This window comes from Gymnogyps californianus, chromosome 3, assembly GCF_018139145.2.
Source record: "Gymnogyps californianus isolate 813 chromosome 3, ASM1813914v2, whole genome shotgun sequence".
Classification (NCBI taxonomy): domain Eukaryota; kingdom Metazoa; phylum Chordata; class Aves; order Accipitriformes; family Cathartidae; genus Gymnogyps; species Gymnogyps californianus.
Genome location: NC_059473.1, coordinates 44,954,052 through 44,972,835, shown reverse-complemented (window position 1 = coordinate 44,972,835; position 18,784 = coordinate 44,954,052). Strand labels below are relative to the sequence as shown.

At 36.6% G+C, this 18,784-nt stretch overlaps 1 protein-coding gene across 1 annotated transcript in view; it reads left to right on the top strand.

Annotated features, from left to right (window-relative positions):
• MAP3K21 (mitogen-activated protein kinase kinase kinase 21) overlaps positions 1 to 18,784 on the top strand; it is a 45,125-nt gene that overhangs the window by 4,686 nt on the left and 21,655 nt on the right. The window contains 1 exon segment of the mRNA XM_050894231.1: positions 14,504 to 14,684. Coding sequence (XP_050750188.1) covers positions 14,504 to 14,684 — 181 coding nt within the window.

The following is an 18,784-nucleotide window of genomic DNA, read 5'->3' as shown; positions in this document are numbered from 1 at the left end:
AAGGACAGCTTGAGTTTCAAGGATTATTGGATAAGGCTATGGATGTGACAATGCTAATGAGAGCAATACTTGAAATCTGAAGGAATCAAACATACAAGACAACAGTGAAACTGCAATTGGACAGTGCACTTTAATGTGACATTCTTCAAACTAGTCTCATGAAACACAGTCAGAAAATAGAAATAATTTGGTTTTAAAACCTCAAAAGGAAGTGTGATGTGGCTTGACAGAACTGTTGAATCAGTTGCTTTTGATGAGGGAAGGTGTCCTGGAGTTTGAGAAAAGCAAGAACAAATTATCCCTGGTTCTTTGCTCTTACAGGTTATTTGCAGCAGAATTGCTCAAGTTATGCTGTTAAACACCTTTACAATAAGACGGATAGGTTTTCAAGAACTCATAAAAACTATTTTCTCTCTAACTTCTCCACCTACCAACTTTAGGCTAGCTGTTCGGGCAGAGGAAGAGAAAGAAACTAGAGTTAAGCCTATCTGCCATCTCCCTAACTGATTTTATTTATTCTGAAATCACTTGGGTGCATAAGTTGTCTCTTGACTCTGTTTTGAAGAGGGAAGACTTGCTGACATCACAAGTAGAGCTGTAAGGATTGCATGTATGTTATTAAATGTTTGAAATTCAGGATCTTCTAAAGTTCAGTTACCAAGAAAATTCAAAATGAAATTCTATTACAATTGCCTTTGGTAGTTTTGAGGGAGAAGAGAGATGGCTTTTCAGCAGATTTGAGCTTCAACCTAACTTTCTTTGGAAATAAAGTTCCAAGATGTCCTCTAATGGCAGTGAAGCTTGGAGTTGTTTCTGTCAATAGCACTGTGCCAATTACTGCTCACCTGTTATATTGTAACTAAAATAAAACAAATTATTTTCTACGGGTATGTATTCTGCATCTCCCTCTCCTCCTCTTGGCACTCTCATTCGCGGAACTTCTGCTATTCTGTTCCCTTCCACATCTCCACTGTCCCCGCTGGGCTAAGCCTGGCTGTCCCAGAGTGCCCACCTCCAGTACTGGGTGACTCCTGCACCTCCTGTAGCAGGCTGCATATGCTGTAATTGGTTTGAAACTGCTTTTATTGCCTGGCTAGCTGCTAAGCTCCTACTGGCTGGCCTCTCTGAGGTCTGGAGAGGAATGAACATTTTTTTCTGGCAGAATTAACTGAAGTTCCTCTTCCATAAGGCAACTGACTTTCATGTAACCCATAGGAACCATATCTCTGAGAACATGGTATCGCTTTGCCTAATGTCAGTCAGATAAAATAGTGGGGCCAGAAGTTTAGCAGTTTAAAATTCTTATGCTGTAGTTTTCCATGCTGTGTTCATATAAGAAGTCATGGTACTTAAATGCTTTGCACTATTCTTAATTACTTAAATTGCATAAAGCTAGAAACTGTTCCAGGTACACCAGCTTCCTATCCCATCTTTATGAGTGGTAGTAACCCTGCCTTGTGCTTTGCTGTAAAGATAATGCTGCTGCATTACAACATAAGAACTGGTCATACATCCTGAAGCACCTGGAAGTGTATAGCAGGAAGGAGCTCTAGTTTTAATAACCTTGTCCACTTAGTATTCTTAAAAAAAACCACCAAAAAACCAAAATCACCCTCATGCAAACTGTGGTAGGATTGCAGAATTTCGTCGATTTGGGAAACAGCATCTCTTCTGAAGGTTGTGGTCTATTAAAATTAGCATGCCATTGAATTCTAATAAGTTTTTCTTTTGAATATAGTTATGTCACATGAAAATGTTCTACTTTGTTTCATAAAACATTGCTCCCGGTAATTTGTTTCATTATTTGATGTGTGCTCAGACTATGTAGATAGGGATTTTATTTTTTTAGAGACCCTGAAGGCCAGTTGGATTCTGTGGGAGCAGCAAATGCTTAGCAGCCTTGAGCTAGCATATCTTTTTCCAGTTCATCAAAGGAAATGTTTTGTGTTATGCCCATTTTATATTCACTTGATGTATTTACTTGCTGGATATAAAATATGTTGTATATTTTGTGTTCAGAAAGGGATGCTGGAATTCAAGAAAGAATGATTTTGAGTAACTGATTGCTGCGGTTGTCTCAATCTGCAGTAGAAATAACCAGCGCTAAAATGTCGTAGAGGCTAATTTCCAGTTGAAGGATGTGTTTCAGCATTTAAAATTAATATTCAGGAACTTAATGATTTTAATACAATATCTGTCAAATGAAATTTTGTGAACTACTACTCTGTAGCACAATATTCATTTGTACAGTCTGTAACCTTCCAAAGGAGGAGTAACATCCAGCAGTTATTTTATTTGTAGATGAAGACTTAACTACAATAGCCATTTATTTGACCTTGATCTACTATCTTCTGAATTTGCTACCGTTTGATGTTTTTCTGTATCTCAAGTCTGGACATTAACAGGTGGAAAAAAATGCTCATTAATTTAGAACAAATTCCCTCAAAGTTAACAAGGCTCAAGTATATTTACATATAGCCCTTAACACTGAAAACAAGATTCTAGGATGAAACACTAGCTAAATGTAATATAATTAATTTAAAATCTATGAACTTTTAATACTCCATTTATATCTCATTTTTAATACAGACGTTCATTTTAGTGTTTCCCCAACTATGTCCATCTGTCGAGTGTAGAGTTGTTCCTTATTTGGTGTTGAGACTCTTTGCATCTTTAACAGGTAGGATTTTTAATTCAAGAATAATGTTACTTTGATCTTTTTCTGGATCTTACTTGGTTCTTCATGTCTTTCTCCTCTCTCTGTCTTTGTTCTCTCTCTCATTGTAAGACACCGAGTGATCTGGTTTACAGCTGTTGGAGGTTTTTTTTTCTTTTTTCCTGCTCCATGTTGGACTCTTTCCTAGCAGGTTTCTGCAGGAGGCTCATTTGCACCAAGGTTTATGGTGACCTCTTCATGTCCAACATGGGGAGTCACATTCTAGTCTGTATGTCACATTTGCTGACCGTCTTTTCTGAAAAAGAGTTCTGTTTTGGGGTAGCATTATAAATTGAAGCGTAGGACTTCGGATTAGGGTGTTTGTAATATTTGAAAATTGCACTGAGTGAACAACCCATTTCCATAGAAGTCAGTGGAAAAACAGGCAGCTAAACATGTCCCATTAGCTGTTAAAATACTTACACAATTTTGTTCATTCCCCTAAACAGTGAGAAATAAGTTTAACTGCTGACCATAACATTTGTGAAATGAGGTATTGTACTTAAATAAACAGAATGCAAAATGGGATTGGGATTTGGGCATTGATAGTGTTAGCCTAGCATTAGCAAAATTTGAGATATAACTGAGTTTTCAGTTACAGATTCCCCCCCCCCCCCCCCCCCCCCCCCCCCCCATTGGGACTGCAAGCACAGTGCATGCCTTTGGACTCTCTTACCAAATATTAAAAGTTCCATTAAAAAGTTGTGTTCTGCAACCTCAAAAGAATAGAGAAGTAACACATCATGGAACTGTATTTGGATGTTGAATGCTGCTTTGTGGTTTCTTTGACCTTAGAAGACAATGGCTTTTTGTTTGCAGCCTGTAAGTTTTCTTATCACTAAGTATAAACTTTCTTCTAAACGTGCTTCAGTGTTTCAAGTTCTGAAACACCATGGCCTTGTACAATGAACATTTGCAAGAAGTGTTTGTGGCATGGATGATTTCTGTCCTTGAATTTTTATTTCTGATGACCTCTTAAAATTTAAAGCATTGAAATTCATCGCAATGACCTTCAGTAATAATGCTTCTAAAAAATGCAGCGATTTTTTTTTATTTTAGAGCTTTGGTTTTGTTGGGGTTTTTTGTTAGTGGCAAAATTATGGCATTGAAGTCAATGAAAATATAGAGAATATATATATGTAAAAATAGATAAAATATATTAAATACCAAATGAGTTGGCTGTCTGTAGTAGCCGTACCAAAATAACAACTGGTGTCATAAATTTACATTTCTGGATTGACAGTTTAAATCTAATTTCACCATTTTTACCTTGCTTGACCATGTTGCTGAGAGCTTACCTCAGGTCAGTAACTGAAAGTAAGTGGATGTTTAAATTTTGACCCACTTACTGCATCTTAATGTCATGGGTTATATATGGTAAGATGGAAAAGTTACATATTTGTATAATGTCACCACAGAAGTATTCTTCCTTCTTGGAGCTTCCTGCCAAGTTTAACCTTTTTTTTGTGGGGGGTCATAGCTCCAGTTAAATCAGTCCTAGACATGCCAGTGTTGGCTATATAATCATGCTTTGTTCTCTTCATAGTGACTAAAATCTGTGTTTTGGCAGGTGTGCTATTAACTTGGAGCTGATAAGCCGGCCCTCCCTCTTGAAAATGCAGGAGTAACTGCTTCATTGCTGTGGTTCATTATGGGACAAATTGACCCTTGGAACTGGTTATATTTTAGATCTAAATGTTTAGGCAGTTTTGTGATTTTCTTTTCCATTAGGATTAGATGCCACTGTTCTTCCTGAAACTAACTGTGTTTATTTCCTCATGTGTTATGTAAAAAGGAAAAAATTGTACTTTTTAACTCATTACCGAATGTTACGCTAATTATTGACTCAAAAGAGCAGGTTTTCCCTTCCATTTTCTCCTCCCAAGAGAAAGAGAGCAGTGCCAAGTTTGCAGAGTTCTCATTTCAAAATAAGTGTTTTCCCTTTGCTATTAAAGAAGATTAGAGTTTTTGGAAATGCATAGTCTTGAGGGACTTCAGCTACTGAAGATGCTGCAAGGATGGAACGCAGAAATCCTTCTACCCTGTAGAATATATTTAAAAGTTTGATTTTTTTTTTTCTCCCAAGTTTTGTATTTTTAAAAAAAAAAGTGGACTCAAAAATTCAGTCTGGGGTTTTTTTTTTTCCTGCTTTGTTTTGGAACAGGTTGTTTGGGAAAAATTGTTTTGAAGCAATAAGACTCTTTCAGATATTCTGTACAAAAGAAACTGACAACCTAAGTCAGAATTTTTTATGGAGTGTAACCTATTAAAATTCCTCATAGAAATGATATTAAAGGAGTTTCATGTTAACTGATGAGATTCTAAGGGAACTCAATGACTGAACTTGACTAAGCATCTATAACCAGAGTTTGTTTGGATTCATAGCAGTAGGTGTGAATTCAAAGGGATAAAGAAAAGGGATGAAGAAAATTTTTTTGTCTTCAGTTTATTCAACTGGTTCTTTCCAATAGTAAATTTCATCAAAGATGATTTTATAATGGAAAAAAGTAGCAAAGCTGAATTCTATCTTTACATCTCTGACTAAAACTAGATGTAAAAGGGTTAGGTCTATTAATTCTGAAATGTTGCTTGACTTCTCACTTACTGCAGCAGGTGATGTGTGGCTTCATGTAGCAGCTATCTGTGTGAGGAGGCTTCCCCACCCATCTCCAGGCACAGGTTTTCCCCCCTCCCATGTGTCAGCAGAATCTACTCATCTCTGCCTGCACTGTCAGTAGGTCTGGGTTAAATCAGCTGAGGGATCCAGCAGAAAACTACTCTAAGCTGTTTTATTTGCAGGCTTAATTTTCTGCTGAGCTATCTGGCTAGTTGGGTCTCCCAAGACTACTCAGCGGGGAGGGGGGGGGGGGAAGGAAGCTGTGAGGATGAGGGTCTGTAACTGGAGAGGAGATTAAGAGAAGTATTTTAGTGACAACAAGCTCTTATGGTCTTGGTTGTGACATCAGCCTACACCCTTATACTCCAGTTTGGTTAGTAAGTCACCTTTAAAGGTAGAATGTGTTTTTAATTTTTTATGTATTTATATATTTATATTAAACTTTTCTAAACTTTCTTTAATTTTGAAGTGACTTTTTTGTGCATTAAATATTCTAATTTCAACACATCAAATGCACCTTGATACAGATCACAAGAAATAAAGCGACAAGGAAGTACGTAATTGCTGAGCGTAATATGTTACTATCAGGAAAGGTATGCCAACTATGTAAATACTTGTGTGTATTTAGAAGCCATGTGTTCTCCTGATTAGCTTGACATATCAAATTGCATCAAGTCATGTTCTATTTACTTCAAAAAAAAAAACCCCAAACTATAAATCCAAAACAAATTTGAATGAAATATTCTTGTTTTTTCAATTAAAACTTGAAAAAGTGATTTGACTAATGATAGATAAGTTAACTTGTTAGTTCTGAAGGACGGTAACCTCTGTCAGTTCTTGCCCCTGGATGCCATTTTTGAGATTATAAACCTCAGCTGCATTGTCCTGGTGAATTCTGTATGTTGTATGGCGTATATTGATTTACTTTGTTTTGAAGGGAACGGCCAGGTCTTGAATTTGGGGTTAGGGAGGTGATTAATATGTTTTCTGAAAGTTTCTGTTGGAGGAAATGCATTACATATTGGCTAAGACTCCTTTTGCAGTTTGAATATAATAGCTTTAGTTTGCCTTGCATTTTGTTTTTTTAGGAATAGGAAGAAGTTCCTTTAAAAAAAAAAAATCACTATTTCATAACAAAGGTGGTGTTCTTTAAGGAATGGATACACAGCCACTTTGTTCTGTAGAGTTTGAAACTAGAAGAATATCTTAGTCAGGAATGACTGATTCACCACCTAACTATTATTACTAGTTGTTCTTAGCATTTCTTTCTAATCTACGTGCATTTTGGTCACTTTTTATTGCATAGCTGCCTTTTAAAAACTAATAGTAAGCAAAGAAGAAAGAGTTTAAAAGAAAGAAATTGCTGTTTCAGATAAGTAGGGAAGTTCCTGGTAGATGCTGCATAACTGAGTGTTTTGAGTTTTAAAGTTAAGTTTTAGTGTTGACTGATTTCCATGTAATTGTAAAATTATGGAGGAATTGGTGTAATGAGGTAACTTTTCTTAAATGCAGTATTTAAATAGGAGAACTAAGCTTAATATTTTATTAAACAGAGAACTTGAGAATGTTTAGCGTACAGTCTGCTTTTGATTTTTTGCTCATGCATTGTCCAAATCCTGCATTTTTCAGAATTTACTGATGATTTACTGTTTAAATGATGATTATTTGAATGTCTAATTATAAATGCTTGTTACCTCTGGTACTTCCTCTTACAGCACAATAGAAATTTCTGGTTTGCATATACAGAACTATCTGAACAGCAAGTGAAGCACAAATGACAGGCAGTAAAGTAACTCGCAGCATCTGCAGCCTGTGCCAATAACTTGTTAAAACTGCTTCTTTCTCTCAAGTTTCCATTTGCCCAAAGTTGCTTTAATAGTGGTTATTAAAGAAGTGAAGGGGAAGCAAAAAATGGTGATGCAAGGTGTGCTGAAGCTGTTGAAATCTCTCATCCCTCTTTCTCTCTCTTCTTTTGTTTCCTCCAGATAGCCAGGTGACTCCCTGTCATTCTCATGCTTTGGTGGTTTTCTTGTGCCACATGTCCCACTATGGGATGTGTTTTTCTTATGGGGTTGGTGTGTATTTGTCAATTCGTACTGTCAAGGGCTTTTTGTGTCAAGTCTTGTCTTGTTTTGGCTTTCCAATTGGGAACACTTTGTCCAGGATTTTTTTTAATATATGTTGGCTCCTGTGAGGTAGGATTTTTTTTTTAAGCTAAATGTTTTTAGACAAATACATTTAAGAACAAACTGTTACTTTTAATTTAGTGTGAAAATTAAGAAATGGTTATATGCCTGCTGTAAAGGGACATAGATGATAGAGGAGCACAGTATCCCTATACTAAAAAGTAGAGAAATGCCTCCAGCATATGTAATCGGTGTTTAAAGGATTGAATTCCCTTGCTGATGGTGAGCTCTAAACTTAATCTAGTGAGATAATCACAATCTGACAGATACTGGCTACAGAGATAACATTTGTTGTCCTGAGAACCCATAGGAGAAAAGCAAAGTATTTAAGAAGCAGTGCTGTATAGGCAAATGTATCATCTTTTTTATGTATTGAAGATGTTCTGATCAGTTAATGTTTTCACTGTGATAGTTAATTTGTGGTTTAAATGCTTAATGTTTTCACTGTGATAGTGAATTTGCAGTTTAAAAACTGGGCACAGCTTCTATAAGCAGTGTTGAAATTTTAATTTCTAATTGCAATCAGAACCAAACAACAGCTCCAAATAATGGAGGTGGGTCTCTTAATAGTGACAAGGTATTGTGTTTTGTTAACTGAATATGCAATGTTTAATAAGGCTTTTTTCTGCCTGTTAGTTCCCAGGTAAAGATACAAGGTTGCCCTGCTGGTTTTGTTGCATGTTAATTTTGTGAATTAACAGGAACCAGATTCACTTGCAAACAGTTGGAGAGGGAACTGACTGGGTGCGGGGGGGGGATGGACAACGGTAGCAGCATTGTCTGGACAATCTCTATTTGCAAGTAGAGGGATATAGTATAACAACTTTCTTTCTGGTATTCTCTAAGAATGACTTTATCAGTGGTGGTAAATGTAGTGGGCACGTAGGCAGTCTTACCTATAGTCATAGTAACTTAAATAGCTGTGCTATTAAAATACTTATATTTGTGCAAACCATGATAGTCAGCTATTTAGCAAACTGTAGATAAGGTAGCAAGAAGCAGTTGGTGGCAAATAACTTGAGAAAATATGGTTGCTTAACGTTTTATTTTTTAGTAGCAACAAAATAGAGAATATGAAGAGGGTATAGTAGAAGGTATAAAGAGAATAGGAGGGATAGAAAGGACTTGAGTGTTTCAGGATGATATTTTTAAAATTTAAGCATTAAAAGATAGTTTGAATTCAGTACATCTAAACTATTAAAAAGGTGTTCAATCCTTTGACTTGGCTTCTCTCAGAATACCTTGTTTACTCAATTGGTTTAAAAGGCTAATAACTGAAAATGCTGGAATGCATTATGAAATAAAACTGATTTTAACTGCACAAAGTCTTTGGATTTCAACAAACTTCTCAAATGAAATGTTGTATTAAATGAGGACTTTGAGATAGATAAGGTTGGAGAAATACATGTGTATTTAGTTACAAAAAGAAAACTAAGACTGTAGGAAATAACCTGCATTAAAAGAGTAGCATTGAAGAGCTTAGTGCTAGGTGAAGGTTTCCTGGGTGTGCTGCCAACTAAAAGGTCTGTTCAGGCTTCCCTCAGGCTTGCTGTAAATACTGTTTCTTAAGCTATGTGAATTTTAAGAAATAAAAAGAAGAGAAGCTGAGGCAAGAATGTGAGCCTTTTATTTAAAATTATGCTTTAAACAAAATGCTTGCAATTTAAACAAATACTTTCAGTTCCTCTCTAGACTTCAGCTTAGTCCTGAAGGTAGCACTGGGGGTGTAGTTCTGGACCTGTCTGAATTTGGTAGAGCAGGCACACACCCCAGAAATGTGATTTGTCTAAATGTGCTCTTTTCTATTATTTCTTGACCGGTTACAGCCTATTTGTCCATATCCAGGCTCTCACTTAATTTTTAATTTTCCCCAATAAAATTTCAACCCAAACTCACAAGAAAAGAGAATGGAGCAGAGAAGGCAGCTCTTGTCCAGACCTGGACTGCCACTTTATGCATCTCTAACCTGAGCTGCTGCAGTTGATCTTTTACCTTTTGCTCTCAGTAGCTCAAAGCAAGTGTTACTGCCAGATGGGAGAGTTTGGAGATGGAGTGGTAGGAACAGAATGGCACAGGAAAAGGAGGGGAGACTGGGAGCATTTGGGTGGGATTTTACTGGGACTTTGGCCTCCTTTTCAAGCCTAAATTCTGTGCCTTTCCTGACTAAGAACAGCTAGTATGGGAACAGTAGTGGTTCAGCAGAGAGATGTTACTGGTTCTGTTTTAATTAGAGGAACACGGACTTGGGAAGTACCGGCTAGCTCAGCAGGTCCAGTTCCGTTGCAGTCTTGGGCAACTGTGTGATAGAATTTAATTTTTAAAAGTGTGCAGAACATCTTATCTGCATACTGTTACACCATAAAATACTTGCAGTGTGCCATAAGATTAGTAGAAAAAGACTCCAGTTGTAACTACGATAATGCAGAAAGCAGGAAAGATTAATGGTGTTACTATTTCAGGACCCATTAGGTCTGACAGGAGTATATGTTGGATCTTGCGACTTTTTTGAGGAGTAAACTGTGCTTTACACTGCTGAGGAGGGCCAAAAGGGGGATGGGAGAAAAGAGGCAATATCTTGAAATCTGGTATGACTCTCCACCCTGGTAGGTCCGGATCTAGAACTGCGTTTAATCATGAGCATGCTTGTAAGATGGGTCAGCCAGGGCACCTAGGAGAATATTTTACCAGTAAGAGCACCAGTGCTGTAGGTCTGCATCCTGTTTCTAGATATGGCTAACTTCTGTTCTCATGACTTCTCTCAACCTTTGTTTAGCCTAGCAAAAAGGACAAGCTCTTCTGATTTTATCTAAATAAAAGACGTTACAGGATCCTAACTATTCTATTTTCTGTGTCTGCTTCAGTTTAAGTTCCTGTTGTTGAACACATATGTGCAGTTCCAGTCATCCAGTATTTCATATGAGGTCTTATGCTTTGTACGATTCTATTGATACTTCCCTGTTTCTACTAAAAAAAGCCTTTTTTAGTGCCTTTTAGAACTGCATGAGCTACTTGCGTAACTATGTGTAGCTGCTGTTTTGGTTTTCCTTCTGTTAGCCAGAATAGCCAGCCTTTTCTTCTTCCTTCATCTCTGCTTTATAGCTGTAGATTTTGATTGATCCCTTCCAACTTGGCATGTTTTCTAGTATGATGATCTGGTCTTCCTCAGAGTGGGCAGTATCATCCGACTGTGCTATCAGTTCTTGAAATGCACCTTGTATTTTTACTCTGATGGCGAATCAGCATGTGAAACAAACCTGCTTCCTAGTAAACACCAGTGATGATTCCTCTTTATCCTGATAATTTGTCTCCTAAGATTTTCCTTTATTCAACTGCTGTATGGAATTCTTTGATTAATCCGTATTCTGTCTGTATGATTAAACTTCCTGAAAAGGTACTCACATCTGCTCAGGTCTGCTACCTTATCGCTTTCTAAGAAACCATCTGTCAGGACAAAATAGGATTAGTGTGACATGAGCTATTTGTAATGTAACTCTGCCATAATTTTGCTGTTTTTTCTATGCCTTGATGTCCTTAATTAGTTTTCTTCAAAATCTATTCTAAGATGGCATTTAAGTTAAATTAATGTCTGTAGTTGCGTGAATATATTTCAGTTGTTTTGAATATAGATATTGTTTACTTTTTTCCTGTCATAGAGTGCCATAAGTTTACAGATTCATAAAAATGTTTGATAGTAGATTTACCCTTTTTACAACATTAGCCCTGCTCTAAATGGGGCGTTTGACATCTTGAGGTCTGTTCCAACCTAAATTATTTCATAATTCTATGAGCTACTTCCTTCAGTGAGCTAGGGTGAGTAATACTTGGATTTCCAAGTTCTTTTTAGTTACATTAGACAGCTGAAGAGTGTGAAGTTTTTTCATCTGTATGGTTAAATAGCAGTATCTTTGTTACGGATGCTGTTAGAATCCTCATGTACACTTGCTGTACTGTCAAAAGTGTCTTGAATTTTTAGGATATGCACAATATTGTATCTACCAATTTCAATACTGCTTTACCACATAGCATTTGTATGTTTTCATTTTTCTCTCTGACTTTAGGATTTTTTGGCTTTTATCTTCAATTTGTTGATTTATTTTTCATGGAATTATTGAAAATAACATGCAATAACATCTCTGTTCCCCAGCTGTAAATGGTTCTGGGCATGCACTGTCTCTTATAGTCAAGCAGTGCCTGATATATGGCACCCTAACCTCTGCTGCTATGATGTTAATAAATTTACTTTCCCCTTGATCTCATTGCAAAAAAGGTAGAGTCACAAAGGGAGGTGTGCTAAACTCAGAATTAAGTTGAAAATGGTGTTACCAGTAGGAATCACGTGCGGCCTTAAAATATTTAGTCAAATGTTTATTTCTGGCTGTAGCACGTGCAATGTTTGGATAACAGTCCAAGGTGAAGTTTTACATTAGTTTCATGCAAAGTAGTCTTTTCACATCCAACTTAGTCTCCTTCTCTTAGATTTTGAATCATTTAGAAACAGTCATAGTCTCTGGGTTTGCTTATGTCAAAATAAACGAGGTGGACATAGGATTTTCCAGCACTTCTGCATTCCTAATCTAAATCAGTTTTTTTGGTAGGTATGAATTTATTTTCAAATAGACTTTGTACTTTTAAATATTTTGGGCTGTGTTTGCCAGAAGTAAAGCACTAATGTATGTATGAACTTTACTCTTTGTGGAAAATAAAAAGTCTGAAAAATGTTCAAGTAAACCAAAAAGTGCTAAACTGGCTCTTACCCAACTTAACATTGCAGGTGTATTGGAGCTTGAAAAGACAATTTAAAGGATTTGAAAAAGAAATAAGTGGGGGCTGAGCAAACAGGGTAAGCAAGAGATTGTAAAATGACTTCTCACAGGTTAGCAGCCAGCAAGGGCCAGGAAGCTGTGGAAGTGGCAGAAGGATGCTATAGTAAAGGTTGCTAGGCTACTGCGAGGGAAGCTCTTCCGGAGCACTACTCAGCTATGCTGAGCATTTTTACTACCAGGCTGCTAAGTAATCTGTGTATAGTATTGCTGTTTTCCTGGCTACCGGCCGGAAAGGGAAGTTTGAACTGCTAAGAAACATTGTCCCTTTGTAGGATGAAACTTGGTCACATGCCAGTTATTACCTTTTGCAAGACTGACTGTTTTTGGTTTCGGTCACATTGACTGACAAGGAATGTCAGGAATTCTGCTGAACATGTTTGAAATGGAATAGCAAACAATAGGTCTTTGATTCAAGTATAAAAGTATAAAAACTCTTGCATGAATTTAACTTGTTCTGGTGGTGCTGACTGGTGAGCTCTTGGTTAGTCTGTACCATTTTGGCCTTCATTTCTTCTACTCTGTGTTAAGCTTACTGAAAATGGAATGTGGGTTCTCTTTTTTTCATCTGGATTTGATGTCATTTTTGAAATATTTGTAAAAGTGTAATTAATCTGTACCAGTAAAAATAATTTCTTGCAATTGCAAATGCAAGGTCATCAGTTTTTCCTCTGTCAGGGAAGGTAATTCTTCATCTGCTTTTTTATTAATGGGTTCCCTGTACTGTGTTTTGCTGTACATATAGTTGGAAAACACAGGTGTTTATGATTCTTCTTATTTGTAATTTAACCTTTGATCTTTGTCCCAGGAGATCATTTTAACAGAAAGTTAAAGCTAACAGTTATTACCACAGACAGTGACAGAGGAACTGAATATGGAATTAAAATTATGGTGTGTTAGTAACAATTCCTTTGCATCTGTTGTCTTTCTCCTTGTGAACTCTAACACAATAACCCAGTTCTCTTTTCTTTTAACGCTGTTTTGTGAAGGTGTATTACAACTCTGCCAATACTGTTGTGTTACGAAAAAGTCAGACACTGAATACACACTGTAGGATGCAACAGCAAAAAAAGATAATTTACTCTTTAACATCCATGAAGGTGCAGTGGATATAACGTAACATGGATTTGATCCAAGTCCAGTGTCCTGTTGCCAGTTGGGGACTCCCAAGGCAAGCTAACTCCCCTGGTATATAGTCTCCCAACTTGTACTGATTTGTGGCCCAAGGATTTCTTGAACTTAAACCCACTTTTTTTATATAAATGCTCTTTATGAAGTTGTCTTCTGTGAATTTATGTAGGTGCTTTTTAAATCTATGTAAAATAATAGTATTCACATACTATGCCAAGAATTCCAAAGTTCACCTACCTGTGTGTTATGTGAACGACTGCCACGTGTTTGATTCTTATCTGCTAATTTTGCTCAATGATGTCCGTTTCTTGTGTTGAGAAACCGTGAACAATTGTTACCTATAGCTTTCTTCATTCCATAGGTGTTGTTATAGATTCTGCTCTCAGATGTTTCTTTTCCTGGGGAAAGACTCCTTGTCTATTAGCCATTCCTTGTAGCTGTGGATATGCTGTTTTGAGCACCCTGGTTGTGTCCGTCCTCTGTGCCCCTTTCAGTTCTGTTACATACCTTTTGAGACAACTAGGAGCCAGGATTGGGTGCAGTATTAAGGATGGATTTTATACAGTGACATAATGTGTCCCGGTTTGTTTTCTAAGTCTTTTATAAGAATTCTTAACATTTGTTTTTGTTTTACTACTACTGCGATTTTTATTACTTCAGAATCTAGTTCCAAAGTGAATACCTTTTTCACAGCGTGTCATCATCTATGGGATGTTAGGATTCTGGGCTTTCTTAAACTTATATGCTTTACTTCACATCTCTTTACAGTGAATCTCTTGTGCTAGTTTAATATCTACTCACACTGTTGCATAAAGAACTCATGACACTGTAGGTATTTCTTGCTTTTATAGCTTAGAATAGCTTAGAATTATCAAAAACCTTTTTTGTGTTTATAAAAATTGCAGTAATATTTTCACAACATTTAAAGTATACAATTATTTGTGCAGTACAAGTTGTATGTGAAACTAATAACAGGACTGGATATTTTTATTTGATTTCCATTGCATTAATTTACAAACTCAATCTTTTGCAGTTTTGTTGCTAGAGAAGATGGAACATGATGACATTTGTAATAAAACTCTGAAGATTACAGACTTTGGTCTGGCTAGAGAGTGGCACAGAACAACCAAAATGAGTGCAGCAGGGACTTACGCGTGGATGGCTCCAGAAGTTATCAAGTCCTCCATGTTTTCTAAAGGAAGTGACATTTGGAGGTAAGAAGTTTGTCTGCTGAAGACCATGTTCAGAACTGTGTTGAAATTTTTGAATGAATTTTTATTTGAATTTTTTTGGTGGTTTCCTAGGTTATTGTCTCAATATATGGCAAGTATAGCTGTTCTAAGAAACATACTTGTTTCTCAGCATCTGCTTCATTTGATCTACCTTTAGTTATTCATGACTTACAAATTGGGGGAGGGAGAGGGAAAATAACAGAAAAACTTTTTTTTTTTTTTTTTTTTTTTTTTTTTTTTTTTTAAAGAAAGCAAGATCTCATTAAGCGAAGCCTTTAAAATATCTATTGGTTAAGATACCTAAGTATTTTATCTGGAGTCTTAATACAAACAGCCATATACTCTTGACACATTAACATATGACTGATCCCGTATTGGTATGTTTAACTATATATCAGAGGTCTGAAAAGTCTCATTCTGCGTAAAGAAATGGGACCAGCCAGTTATTACCTTATATGTCTGAAAAATAAAAATAAGCTGCAAACCAGAACTTTGCCAAATGTTAACTTCAATTAGTGCTGTTTTTAGGAATCTAGAATGTGATCATGTGTAAAAGTGAACATCAGATCTAAGCTTTTACATTTACTGAGATTTTGCTTCCAGTAGCTGGAGTGAAGAGAGTGTATTCAGCACAAAATTGTTTTAACTTGCTCTCTAATTTTAAAGGTGGGGAGCTCCCTATGTTAAATTTGTGAATTTCTTATTAAAGGCATTGTGGATCATATAAATAATATGGCTCTCAATACTGATGCTATATTTGAGTGGTGTAGTGTGGGATACATGTATTGTAGAAAGGTAATTTAAACTTTAGTTTTAATTTAGTTCTGGTTTGTGAGTGGGGAAAAGCAGTGATTGCACAATAGGCTCTAAAAGCTGCTGTGCCTCACCCTGAAAAGTCTACATTTCCTTTATTTTTGAAATGTTTTCTCTCTGAAGGATCCAAGATAGGTATTTGGGGAAGGAGGGGAGGACTTTAATCTGTTTCTCATGCCTTCTTATGCATGTTCTGTGTTGTATAATTCTTAAATAGGGTCCTATTTTGCTTAGATGCCTGATATTCTACAGCATGAAGTAATACTTTTGGTATTCTCAGGATGGTTCTATATCTGCACTACTATTTTGTGACACCCATTTGTCTTGTGTCTGGAACCAATTTTCAGCATTTTGTTTACATCAGTCTGAGTTGATGCCCAGTTGAGAAACATCTTTGGCTTCATTCTTTTTTTCCATTCTTTCTTTCTTTTTTCTTTAATTTTTTTTTTCTTTTGCGGGGTGGAGGTTGGGTGTAGGCGTTTCCCTAATCAGCTGTATTCCATGCTTAATTACAGGTCCTGTCCAGTCTTGTTGCTGTGATTTTAGGTATCTGAGGGGGTATGCTTTGGTGCAATTATTTTATATTCTGCTGCAACATTAGTTTACATTTTTGGAACCTACAGTATTTCTCTTCTTCGCCTTCTCTCCTGCACGCCTCTCTTGTAAAAATGTAAGTATTTAGCTCAATGATGGACGTCTAACAGGAGAGGTTTTTAAGTAGAAAGGCTGTGTTGTACAGTATAGTTCAGACTTTCTTGGCTTCTAAAGATTTTCTGCTTACTGCACCTTGATCTATTCTGTTGCTTATCTTTACTCTTTCTTTGAAAGAAAAGCAAATAAAGAATACCCTGGTTATAGGAGTGGTTTTTGTTTTTAAAAAGCATTCAGGTTACAAATTTAAGTATGGGTGTCTCTAAGACAAGAACACAGTATATTTCAGGAAAGTTCTAAACTTCAGTTACACGTACTGAGTGCTGAGTCTCCAAAAGAAATCTGCAGACCTCTTATTAGGAAAAAAAAAAAAGAGCAGTTGAGGCTGCTCAAGTATACTCACACTTGCAGCTAGTCTTCCAGAATCAGCCAGTGCTCAGAAATGTGGGAGTATTTTCATGCAGAGCCTTCCAGGCTGCATGTTCTCAGGTGTCATCCTAGATAGCAGAAATGGTGCTTTCCAGGCCCTGCATGTGTATCCTTTTGTTTCCCAAACCAGAGTTATAACTACAGCATTTATTATTCTTTGGCTTGTGATTCCAAATTCCCAAACAAGAATTCCACTCTTTCAGCCCTACCCTTCCATTGATCATGACACGTTTCTTAGTGGTATGTCAGTCTTGGTTTTGTGTATGGACCCTGAAATGCAAATATGCCCACAGATTTCTAAGTGCTGATGGTGTGCTTCAGCGGTGGTCTTTACAGTAACGCGTGCCTCCGTTGTACAAGCTCTTGGCAAAGCTAGGAAGCACTTACTGTACAGCAGAATTAGCGGCTGCTTTTGCCTGGCACATTTGTATAATTTTGACGTGATTCATGTAGCAATGCTTAGTAACCTCAGCTTTAGAAGATGGATTGTAGAGTAAAATAAACTTTGAGAACTTCAATTACCTTCATTTTTATCAGCTTTTAAAATATGTAAAAACAGCAAGTTACTGCTGGAATGAGATATAGTAAGGCTTAAATCACATTTGACAGCAGGAGAATAATTTTTAATAATGAAAATACTTAAAAGGACGTCTTTTTGGAAGCGTATTAGTTTTCGTGATTTAAAAATGTATAATTCAAGCATATTATGCCTGTACTTTTGGCCTTTTGCTGAAGATGGAAAACAACATGGCTTTTGTTCTTTTAAAAAAGCTATTTCTTAGAAGCTCTGACTGTATACATAGGACAACTGTACGTGGGCTGGTGAAATTTAATACACAAAGTAGCTATTTCTGTAGTTGAGAGATTTAATAAGTAGTTGTTGTCCTAGATAATGATAGATTAGTACCTCCCAAAAACTCCAGCGTGGCAGGACTAGAATGTCTTTAGGGTTCCTCCCCACAGTTTTCCCCCCACAGTGCTGGCTCTTGGTACTCGATACTAATACTGCTTTCATTAAAAGAGATGCTTTCAGGCTATTACTGTGTTGGTCTGTTTCAAATTTTACAACCACCTTCTTGGCACTGTTGAAAACTACTTAGGATTAAAGGCTGGAATTGTACATATAACTAAAGCTAATAGTGTGACACAACTTTTTATAAAAGATGATTTCTTTTTAGTTAAATTTATTGTTCTGCTTAACTTCAGAGTTCATGCTAAAATCTGTATGGAATAGTCTAAACAAAGGAATTCCTTGAATTAGGAACAATCTACCCTTTCTGAGAGAGCATGACATTATTTTTATGTTTTCTCTAAGCACACAGATGAGATATAGTTCAGTAGAATTCCTCCATCATGCATAAAATGTGTATGTACCACAGGGAGTGTTGTACTCATTATTGTCAGAAGTACCACTGATTTAGAACAAAATTGGAATTCATTATTTTATCCTTCTTTGAGTACACAAGCAAGTGCAGAGATTAGACTGGAAAAAATTGGGAGGAAATTATTAAGAAGCCCAAGACTTTTCTTTTTTATTCTGTTTTCTTTTTTGGAGGGAATAGACTGTATTCCTCAGCTTTTGATTAACTGTTAGCACTATAAATTCATTAGTTTTCTAAGATTTTATGATGGGCAAAACTTCTTAGATAAACAGAATATAGATAAACAAAACACTGCTGATATTCGTACTGATATTGCGTAGTTTGCTGTTTTTATTATTTATTAAAGTGATGTTATAAGGTCTTGTATAATGCTGAATGACTTTTTCTCCTTAAGGAGTGATAGAAAAACTTAACTAGTATGTGTTCTCCCTGTCACATCTGCTGTAGTTGAGGTGGTATTTCTAGTACTAAGGGGTACATAGTAAGGGAAGGGGTACATAGCCCTTACCTCCGCAGTGCTGTTTGCATTTCTCCTCATGTAGGAGAGTTCAATCCAGTCCTGCAAAACTTGCAGGTAGTTTCTTCACACACCTGGAGAGAAAGGGCAAGAGCAATACTTTGTATTCTGTTTTTTCCCTTTGCCTGCTCACTTTACTATTCAAAAGCAGCAATAGGTTGTCCTTTATATCCTTGTTCTACAGATAGTGGTTCCCTGGCAGGAAGAGAAGGGGCTGGGGGGAAACCCAGTCATAAAGTCCGCTTTAGGCTTACGTTCTAAAAGGAATAATTCCTGCTTCCACAAAACCG